Below are 11,675 nucleotides of genomic sequence, written 5' to 3'. Positions count from 1 at the left end.
GCAGGTGTGGGCCATTGTGAACAAATGTGGTGCAGGTATGGGCCATTGTGAACAGTTGTGGTGCAGGTGTGGGCCATTGTGAACAGTTGTGGTGCAGGTGTGGGCCATTGTGAACAGTTGTGGTGCAGGTGTGGGCCATTGTGAACAAATGTGGTGCAGGTATGGGCCATTGTGAACAGTTGTGGTGCAGGTGTGGGCCATTGTGAACAGTTGTGGTGCAGGTGTGGGCCATTGTGAACAGTTGTGGTGCAGGTGTGGGCCATTGTGAACAGTTGTGGTGCAGGTGTGGGCCATTGTGAACAGTTGTGGTGCAGGTGTGGGCCATTGTGAACAGTTGTGGTGCAGGTGTGGGCCATTGTGAACAAGTGTGGTGCAGGTATGGGCCATTGTGAACAGTTGTGGTGCAGGTGTGGGCCATTGTGAACAAATGTGGAGCAGGTATGGGCCATTGTGAACAGTTGCGGTGCAGGTGTGGGCCATTGTGAACAGTTGTGGTGCAGGTGTGGGTCATTGTGAACAGTTGTGGTGCAGGTGTGGGCCATTGTGAACAGTTGTGGTGCAGGTATGGACCATTTTGAACAGTTGTGGTGCAGGTGTGGGCCATTGTGAACAAATGTGGTGCAGGTGTGGGCCATTGTGAACAAATGTGGTGCAGGCATGGGCCATTGTGAACAGTTGCGGTGCAGGTATGGGCCATTGTGAAAAGGTGTGAAACAGGTGTGTGACAAATGTGGTGATGATGATAATTCCGTGATGGTGGGTAATAATAATAATAATTAGTAGTGTATTAATATAATTATTATTATTCCTTGAACCATAAGGAGGACTCGAACTAGCAGGATTCGAACCTACGCTCTGGGTACTCCCAAGCACACGCCTTACACCACTTCACCACACGGCGACATGGTCAAAAGCAACATAACCTGGGATTTATCTAAATCCTCTAGGGGGATCCCAAGTTGCACTGCCTTTGACCATATCGTGGTGTAGTGGTCAAAGCCGTGTGCTTGGGAGTACCCAGAGCATAGGTTCGAATCCTGCTAGTGGCTCCGACTGATTTTCTCAGTATTGTTATTCTTCGTTTTAACTACAATACAGAGGAAGATGGAGATCATTGGATTACCAGCTGCAGATGGACCACAACTACACCAGCTACAACAACAACAACTACACCAGCTACAACAACAACAACTACAGCAAGCTGAGTGTCAACAAGAAGGTCCACCAGATATCGACTACCACCAACAGTTTGCTGTGAGGCCACACCCACACGAAGGCCATCACCACCAACTCACACTTCATCACCAACACCCACAACACCACCACCAGGAAGCTCGCAGGGATACATACCCTTCAGCAGGAGATAAGGTAAGCTCTTGGTTTACCATTGTACTGTGGTGGTGTAACGCCGTGATGCTGTGTTTACTTATAACCCCAGGACTCATCTCTCAAGCCCGCTGGTGCTTACGTCTGTGTGCCTGAACCATTTAGATCTCCTTAAACTCTAATGGCTGCTACCATCCTGATTTTTGTTTATTAGGCTACATAGAGCCATATGGGAGACTGTGGATGCTGTTCATATTGTTTATCTACCGGCTCGGCAAGTGTCCTGAATTTCATGTTCGATAACACCTGGCCAGTTCGCCAACTTGTCACTTACTACCACTTACGGTACATTAAAAAACTACCAGTACATTAAAAAAACATTGGAGGAGGAATAATATTTTGTGATTCAAAGTCTGCTCTTCAAGCAATCGAAAACTTCTCCTGGAAGATCGACAGCAAGAACCTCATACTACCAATTATAAATGACCTAATCGTTGCACAGAGTAAAGGGTTCCGAATCTCCTTTGTATGGATACCATCACACATAAATATAACCCATCATAATGAGACAGACATTGCAGCCAAATTAGCGTGTAACAAAGATAAAGTTGAATTAAATCTAGGTATCCCCATCTCTGCTGTCAAAACTGTATTGGTCCAAACACTCAGGTCTGATAGGAAAGAAATTACTGACTCCCAACGACTTGAAAGTACTAGTATAAAAAGCTATGACTTGTTCAGATCTGAAACCTATATTTATGGGCAGCACAAAACGTGGACCAGACTGTGCGCTATAAGATGCTTATTTTAACATACTAAGTAGGTTAGGTAAGGTCGGTGTTTTCTATGAAGCTTTTCAAGGGAAACTATTATGTTTAGTATGTCACCTATGCACGCAACTAATAAGTCAATATTGACTTATTAAATTTGCGAGAACGGGTTGCACAGTGGTTGCCAGGATCAGGTTGGGTTACCGTTACCTGTGGCAGGTGACTGCAGGTGAAGGATCTCCCAATCCTGAGCACTCCAGGTGCAAACTCTGTGAGCAGGAACTGCGGCACGATCTCCCTCACTACATCACCGAATGCCCAGTTATTAGACCTTTCAGACCAGTTGACATGAGGTACCTGGAGCTTTGCAATTACTTTATTCATTCTCGTATTCTTGAAGATATCCTCACAGTGTACCCAAAATTTGCCAGTGCAGGCTACTGAACATATGGCCCTGTATGACTAACCATCCTGTGATATGGGAACTTTTATTGCCACTGCTACCTTATTAAAACTTGTGTTGATGATATCCTCAAAATGCACCCAGAGTCTGCCAGTGCAGACTGCCCTATTACATGCCTCTGTATGACTAACCATCCTGTGTGATGGGGATTGTTTAGCATCACGTAGCTAGCTTTTTGACACACTGTACTCACCCTTAATATAGTCTAGGGTAGCTGCACAAATGCAGATGTACCCAATGTATTAATAAAAAAAAAAAGTCCACCAGACTGTGCGACACATGTGGTTGCCAGGATCAGGTTGGGTTACCGTTACCTGTGGCAGGTGACGGATCTCCCAATCCTGAGCACTCCAGTTGCAAACTCTGTGAGCAGGAACTGCAGGCATGATCTCCCCTTTCAGACCAGTTGGCATGAGGTACCTGGAGCTTTGCAATTACTTTATTCACTCTCGTGTTCTTGAAGATATCCTCATATTGTGCAGGCTTCTGAACATATGGCCCTGTATGACTAACCATCCTGCGAGATGGGGACTCTGTATTACCACTGCTACCTTATTCACTCTTGTGTTGATGATATCCTCATAATGCACCCAGAGTCTGTCAGTGCAGACTACTGATCACATGCCTCTGTATGACTAACCATCCTATATAATGGGGATTTTTTAGCACCACGTAGCTAGCTTTTTGACACACTGTACTCCCCCTTCATATAGTCTATGGTAGCTTCACATATGCAGATGTTTCTAATGTATTAATAAAAAAAGTATACATTATTTTTCTATTCCGAGTGACAGCTCTCGGAATAATGAAATAAAAAGGATCTAGGATGAGACACAAGGCCAAGATTATCTCCAGAGGCACAGATCAACTGAATGATATTCGCGGCATGGATTCAACTGACAGGCACATATTAGCAACAGTATTAATTTGGAGGACATTCAGATCACTGTACACGACCTTTGTGAGACATGGAACCCACTATTTAAAAAGTACAAAACAAGCTAGAAAAGATTTACAGATATACATGAAGGCTTGTTCCTAAGTGGGGGTGATTGAGCTCTGTGGAATTAAGCTGACCACACTGGAGGAAAGAGACATGATTATGACATGTAAGATTATGACAGATCTCGACAAAATCAACAAAGAAACAACGTTCAGAGTGTGGAACATTAGATCGGTTGGTCATAACTGGATATTAGAGGCAAATAAAGCACACAGATGTATGTGAACAGGTTTTAAGTGTAAGAGTTGTACAATAATTAATGTGTTAGTTGAAGAAATGATTGAAGCTAACTCATATCAAAATTATTAATGTAAATATAACTAAAATGAGATAACATTAATTGCACTTAACTACTAATATCTCGAAAGGCTGGGCATTGGTGTTGGCGCTCGGTCTTGTGAGCACTTCTGGGTGAGTATAGACACATATAATGCTCGTATATGTTTATTATATACCACCGTAGAACATTACTCTAACAAACATCCCCCCCCCCCTTTTGTCAACAATACTGAAGCACTCTCCTTCACACAGAATCAGCTCCACGTCCCTCTAGGCACCTCCTCCTCCAACGAGGACGACTCGAATATCTGCAAGGAAGAGCAAACATTGAGAAGGAACCACCGTATACAACTAGAAGTTAATAATGTAATAATTAGACAACCAGAAATTGAGACAGTTAGTGATGCGAAGGTAGAGCTAGAATACAGGAAACGTTCTGCGGACTTGGAGGTTCGACGCCTGAAACTAGAAAAGGTACTAGTTTTCGATCATTTATGGCATTTTTACTTTGTACGATTTGTTTGATGGGGTACTATAGTATATTTGGTTTGTTTAATGCATTCACCCTATGAATGCGTGTTGGTTGTCGACAGCTGCGCTCAACCATCCTGCTGGACGACCTGCAGAGTCTGCAGCAGCTGCTGGCGGAGAGCCCCCCACTGGCCCATGACACCCTCCTCTGTGAGCACGGTGAGCATAGTGAGCATGGGGCTGACAGGGGAATTGAGGGTAGCAGGGAGCCTCCATGGAGACAGAGAAGGGAGGCTTGGAGAGAGAAAGGCAAACGAGGCAAGGGAAGGAATCGAAAAGGGATGATAGCGAGTGAGAGAAGATTGAAGGAAGGAAGGTAGGTTAAGAGGAAAGATATAAAAAGAATAAGAGTGAAAGAGAGAGGTAATGGGAGGATAAGAAGGGAGGGAAGACGGTAAACTAGGTGTGAGCTTGGCAGAGATGGGTGACAGGGAAGAGAATGGAGATAGGAAAGAAAGAAAGAAGGAAAGGTTGGGTAGAATGAGGTTGACTGTGAGATTAAAGATGACGGGTAAAGTGACAGGTGTTGTTGTCGTGACAGGTGGCGCAGCGGCACACCTGGCCTCGCAGGTGGGGCGGCCTCGGGTGCTCAGACACCTGCTCAACACTACACATGTTGACCCCAACGCTACAGACTTCTACGGTGAGGACTCGTCTACATTTGTTTACCCTGAGAACCTGGGTGTTCCTAGCTCACTCTCCAGTCCTTCCATTCTCTCATAAATTAATACATTCCTGAGAAGTATATATTTTTATTACTCTTTTGTTGCTTGTCGTGAAAAGTTATTCAATAATAATAATGGCACCAGCTTTTGGTAATAATAATAATAATAATTATAGACTAATAATGAATATAATAATAAAAGTACTTATAATTGACAGTACTGCAGAAGCTCATTCCGTGTCATGAGATGTATCACGTGACACGGCTTGATATATGTGTCACATGATGGTCAGTGTTGTTAATTCCGTGCCATGTTACCAGGAGACACGGCACTGCACACTGCCACCAGGCAGGGCCAGGCAGAGGCCGTGGCAGCCTTGCTGGAGGGCCAAGCTGATTCCACCATCAAAGACCAACAGGGTGAGTGCCAATGAAATAAATTAATATTTCTTTGAAGGGTGCACGGTAAGCAGAGTGAGCAATTTATAACGTGCCCAAACTCGGATTCTATTAAAAAAAATATTTCATCTTGCAAAATCAAAATGTTTTCGGCAGGAGACTGATTTTGAATGATAATAGTCCGAATACTTCCTCGACATAATAATTCGGGCACGTTGAGAGCTCCTGTGGAGGTGTCTGGCAGCTCGGCTCTCACGGACCTAACATAAGCATATTCTATTTTGATTTAAAGTTCCGCCACCCAACACCTGTACTCCAGACATTATCAAACTACACTTTTTAACTCACTAACTTGAGCTCCTGCTGCAGGCAGGACAATAGCACAGCTGGCGGCAGCTCTAGGGCACACAGCTATCCTGAAGCAGCTGTGGCGCCACGATCCACAGATCCTGCACCAGGTGGACGCCAGAGGCGCCTCGCTGCTACATTACAGCGCAGCCAATGGCAGAGAAGCGACCTCGAAGTGGCTGGTGCGGCAGGGAGCGTCGAACTCAGGAAAGAGAGCAGATGGAGTGAGGCCTCATCAATGTGCCCAAGCCAGGGATCAGGACCGTCTGGCCGCCTATCTGGCTCTAGCCTCCTCTAGCTCCGATGTACTGGTGAGTTCCATGTAGCGGTATGAGTGCCGGATGGTGGAGAGAGACGGCGCTGGTAGTAGCTACAAATGATACATAACATTTCTCCCGCTGCTCTCTGGAGATCCATAAACCATAACTTGATCTGCTATGCATCTCATTACATTTCTGCTTAAATTTCAGACCATCCAGCCATTTTCAGACCTTCCTGATTTGCAGGAACCAATCGTTATGACTACTGTGCTCTAATTTTAATAACACCCACCCAGGTGTCTGCTGGAGCTCCAGAGTTCACCAGAGTTTACGACCCTACCCAATGTATTTAAAAAATTAAATGTACTGTGGCCAAACCAAATAAAAATTGGATTATGGATAGGAAAGTTTGAAGATGTAAACACAGAAGGTTTACAGTCACTGAGTCTCTACATTGCCGACTGACTGAGTTGTTTGGCAAGACAACAGTCGTTTCTCTCCCTCATTGACTGTATTAATTTACGAATAACATTATTGCCACTGCATAAAGTCCCAGTTTCTCAGTTATTTGCAGTGTGGACTTAAATTTAAGACAACATTAGGAGTCAATCTTGGAACTAGTTTTTTCTTGATTTATATCTGCATACAAATGTATAAACTTGAAACTAATATGAGAGGATAGCATGCCTTACACATGTGGTAGAGGTGCTAAGAGTCTACACCTGCGACAGGTGTGGTGGCTGGTGGGTTGGTGGCCTCTCAGACACCTGTCACTGGGGCTGTACAACTGGGCCAGCGGGTGTCACCGAGTCCAACTATGCCACATTGACGACCTGTTGATAGAGGCGAGTGTTCAACTTACATTTGGGTGCCAATGGTCCTTGTGTGTGTGTGTGTGTGTGTGTGTGTGTGTGTGTGTGTGTGTGTGTGTGTGTGTGTGTGTGTGTGTGTGTGTGTGTAGTGTGTGTGTGTGTACTCACCTAATTGTACTCACCTAATTGTGCTTGCGGGGGTTGAGCTTTGGCTCTTTGGTCCCGCCTCTCAACTGTCAATCAACTGGTGTACAGATTCCTGAGCCTACTGGGCTCTATCATATCTACATTTGAAACTGTGTATGGAGTCAGCCTCCACCACATCACTTCCTAGTGCATTCCATTTATTAACTACTCTGACACTGAAAAAATTCTGTGTGTGTGTGTGTACTCACCTAATTGTGCTTGCGGGGGTTGAGCTCTGGCTCTTTGGTCCCGCCTCTCAACCTGTGTGTGTGTGTGTGTGTGTGTGTGTGTGTGTGTGTGTGTGTGTGTGTGTGTGTGTGTGTGTGTGTGTGTGTGTGTGTGTGTGTGTGTGTGTGTACCGCGTGTATGATAGTGTATCTCACACAATAATAGATTACAAGCACTGAAGCGCCGGATATGGGGGCAGGTTGGATATGGATATGGGTTATCTTAGATAAGGGGCTCGGTTATTTGACAAGGAAACAGAGAGGGCGCGGTAAAGTATAACACAACCCATCCTCCTCTTTAGATAGTACTTCGTATGCACCATAGTACAAATATTGAAGTACTAAGCAATTATATAGTAGACATTTGTACTATTTATTTACTTTACAAGAGTCCAAAAATGAAGCTAAAATACAAATTTAAATATTCCTAGGCCTAGTATAACACAAATATGTATTATATTAGGCCTCAGATAGCGTGTGTTAGGCCTACGAAGGTAAGGTTAGGTTAGCTTTTCTTTGCAACATAAGTAGAAAATCGTTTTCCGGTTTGTCCAAATTTAATAGTACTGATTTCTACTTTCTAATTGCGTTGTACGTCGATATATATATATATATATATATATATATATATATATATATATATATATATATATATATATATATATATATATATATTATGGTCCTCATCCTTCCTACAAGTACTACCAAAACAGGTGGATGAAATTATCAGGTGAAAACACTAAGTCAGTACGACTATATAGCACTTGGAAAGGATATGTGGATAAGGATTTAGGATAGGACGGGAGAAAGGAATGGTACAGAACTACAGTAGTACTAATTCAGACAAATGCGATTAATCAATAATACATTTCTACATCCATCCCAGTAGCCAAGATATTGCACTCAAAAATCAGTTGACTATTTTTTTGTAAATTGTTGACGAAATAATATGGTCAACCAAGTGTTTTCTGATCTCTTAAATTCATTATATATCCATAGTGCCATCAACAAACACCTTGCAGCTAGCAACATCACATAACACAAATTTATCAACTTTTGGACAATTATTGGCGCATTTTTTATTTTTTGATTAGGAAAAAGGTGACTTAATGTTAACATAAATCACCGCAAATACTGATTATTCTATGAGTCATCAGTACCCTTTAATATACTTTGCCCCTTGAGTGCTTGACAAGAATACAGGAGTATGCCTTTAAATTTGTTTCTATATTATGTTATAATGTATACTTTGTGAATGACAATAATATTATTATTAATAATAACAGTTATTGGTTTCTCACACAGATGTATAGAACACCTGTCATGCAAGGCGGTCCTACCGCTAGTGAAAGACAGATGTCAAGGGAACACGTATCCATGCACAGACAACAACAGCTGCACGGACATAAACAATTGATTGGACAGATGCAACGGCAAGGAGAACAACAGTGTCAAATGGAAGAACAGCTAGTGGGGAGAGAACACCTGAACAAACAAATAACGATAGACGAACAAAAACAGAGGCATTTACAAGAACATTTGCATAGACCACAACGGAAGCACGAACAAAAAACAGGAATTAATCAAGAACAGCTGAACAGACAAAGACAGTCACACGTGATGAATACACAAGAACAGCTGCAGACTGAAGAACATTTGCAAATTCAAGAACAATTTTACGAACAAGAACAGTTTAACGAACAAGGACATTCCAATATTCCAGAACAGCTATGCGAGCAAGAACATTTTCATATTGAAGAACAGCTGCGAAAACAACTACACGAAAATGAACAACAACACCTAGGCAGACAAGAACATTTGCAGATAAGGGATCAGGTGGACAGCGAAGAACAGCTGCACGTACAAGAACAGCTGCACATAGAAGAACAGTCGCACAAACAAGAACAGCTGTACGTACAAGAACCGCTGCACGTTCAAGAACAGCTGCACATACAAAAACAGCTGCACGTTCAAAAACAGCTGCACCAACAAGAAAAACTGCACGAACAAGAACAGCTACACCAACAAGAACAGCTGCACCAACAAGAACAGCTGCACCAACAAGAACAGCTGCACGAACAAGAACAGCTGCACCAACAAGAACAGCTGCACGAACAAGAACAGCTGCACATACAAGAACAGCTGCACGAACAAGAACAGCTACACCAACAAGAACAGCTGCACCAACAAGAACAGCTGCACCAACAAGAACAGCTGCACGAACAAGAACAGCTGCACATACAAGAACAGCTGCACGAACAAGAACAGCTACACCAACAAGAACAGCTGCACCAACAAGAACAGCTGCACCAACAAGAACAGCTGCACGAACAAGAACAGCTGCACATACAAGAACAGCTGCACGAACAAGAACAGCTACACCAACAAGAACAGCTGCACGAACAAGAACAGCTGCACCAACAAGAACAGCTGCACGAACAAGAACAGCTGCACCAACAAGAACAGCTGCACGAACAAGAACAGCTGCACCAACAAGAACAGCTGCACGAACAAGAACAGCTCCACCAACAAGAACAGCTGCACGAACAAGAACAGCTACACCAACAAGAACAGCTGCACCAACAAGAACAGCAGCACGAACAAGAACAGCTGCACCAACAAGAACAGCTGCACGAACAAGAACAGCTACACCAACAAGAACAGCTGCACCAACAAGAACAGCTGCACGAACAAGAACAGCTACACCAACAAGAAACGCTGCACCAACAAGAACAGCTACACCAACAAGAACAGCTACACGAACAAGAACAGCTGCACGAACAAGAACAGGTGCACCAACAAGAACAGCTGCACGAACAAGAACAGCTACACCAACAAGAACAGCTGCACCAACAAGAACAGCTACACCAACAAGAACAGCTGCACCAACAAGAACAACTGCACGAACAAGAACAACTGCACAAACAAGAACAGCTACACCAACAAGAACAGCTGCACCAACAAGAACAACTGCACGAACAAGAACAGCTACACATACAAGAACAGCTGCACCAACAAGAACAGCTGCACTTACAAGAACAGCTGCACGTACGAGAACAGATGCACAAACAAGAACAGCTGCACCAACAAGAACAGCTGCACCAACAAGAACAGCTGCACGTACGAGAACAGATGCACAAACAAGAACAGCTGCACTTACAAGAACAGCTGCACCTACGAGAACAGATGCACAAACAAGAACAGCTGCACCAACAAGAACAGCTGCACCAACAAGAACAGCTGCACGTACGAGAACAGATGCACGAACAAAAACAGCTGCACGAACAAAAACAGCTGCACGAACAAAAACAGCTGCACGAACAAAAACAGGCGCCTGTCGACTTAACCAGTGATCAGGTAAGAGGAGGCGTGTTACGGCGCATCTGTGCCAAGGTTTGTGTGCAGGTGTGTAAATATACACGTGTTTCAGAGCACAAATATATCGTGAAGATGTATCATGGTAGAACAGGTGTGTCACGGGGGTGCAGGTGTGTCATGGTGATACAGATGTTGTCATGGTCAGGCAAGTGTACTCACCTAATTGTACTCACCTAATTGTGTTTGCGGGGGTTGAGCTCTGGCTCTTTGGTCCCGCCTCTCAACTGTCAATCAACAGGTGTACAGGTTCCTGAGCCTATCGGGCTCTATCATATCTACACTTGAAACTGTGTATGGAGTCAGCCTCCACCACATCACTTCCTAATGCATTCCATTTGTCAACCACTTTGACACTAAAAAAGTTCTTTCTAATATCTCTGTGGTTCATTTGGGCACTCAGTTTCCACCTGTGTTCCCTAGTGCGTGTGCCCCTTGTGTTAAATAGCCTGTCTTTATCTACCCTATCAATTCCCTTGAGAATCTTGAATGTGGTGATCATGTCCCCCCTAACTCTTCTGTCTTCCAGTGAAGTGAGGTTTAATTCCCGTAGTCTCTCCTCGTAGCTCATACCTCTCAGCTCGGGTACTAGTCTGGTGGCAAACCTTTGAACCTTTTCCAGTTTAGTCTTATCCTTGACTAGATATGGACTCCTTGCTGGGGCTGCATACTCCAGGATTGGCCTGACATATGTAGTATACAAAGTTCTGAATGATTTCTTACACAAGTTCTAATGCCGTTCTTATATTAGCCAGCCTGGCATATGCCGCTGATGATATCCTCTTGATATGGACCGCAGGAGACAGGTCTGGCGTGATATCAACCCCCAAGTCTTTTTCTTTCTCTGACTCTTGAAGAACTTCATCTCCCAGATGATATTTTGTATCTGGCCTCCTGCTTCCTACACCTATCTTCATTACATTACATTTGCTTGGGTTAAACTCTAACAACCATTTGTTCGACCATTCCTGCAGTTTGTCTAGGTCTTCTTGAAGCCTCAAGTAGTCCTCCTCTGTCTTAATCCTTCTCATA

General features: G+C 43.8%; 1 protein-coding gene across 1 annotated transcript in view; it reads left to right on the top strand.

Annotated features, from left to right (window-relative positions):
• Nucleotides 1-582: 582 nt before the first annotated feature.
• The window catches only part of LOC123758330 (uro-adherence factor A), a 20,261-nt gene continuing 9,168 nt past the window's right edge, over nt 583-11,675 (top strand). Inside the window, exons 1-9 of the mRNA XM_069322655.1 lie at nt 583-593; nt 1,099-1,368; nt 4,094-4,315; nt 4,435-4,531; nt 4,914-5,015; nt 5,358-5,456; nt 5,805-6,094; nt 6,775-6,888; nt 8,574-10,625. Of these exons, the coding sequence (XP_069178756.1) occupies nt 1,105-1,368; nt 4,094-4,315; nt 4,435-4,531; nt 4,914-5,015; nt 5,358-5,456; nt 5,805-6,094; nt 6,775-6,888; nt 8,574-10,625 (3,240 nt within the window). The 5' untranslated portion in view covers nt 583-593; nt 1,099-1,104. The remainder of the gene's footprint in view (nt 594-1,098; nt 1,369-4,093; nt 4,316-4,434; nt 4,532-4,913; nt 5,016-5,357; nt 5,457-5,804; nt 6,095-6,774; nt 6,889-8,573; nt 10,626-11,675) is intronic.

This window comes from Procambarus clarkii, chromosome 11 (assembly GCF_040958095.1).
Source record: "Procambarus clarkii isolate CNS0578487 chromosome 11, FALCON_Pclarkii_2.0, whole genome shotgun sequence".
In the NCBI taxonomy this organism is placed as follows: domain Eukaryota; kingdom Metazoa; phylum Arthropoda; class Malacostraca; order Decapoda; family Cambaridae; genus Procambarus; species Procambarus clarkii.
This window is presented reverse-complemented; position numbering and strand designations above follow the sequence as displayed.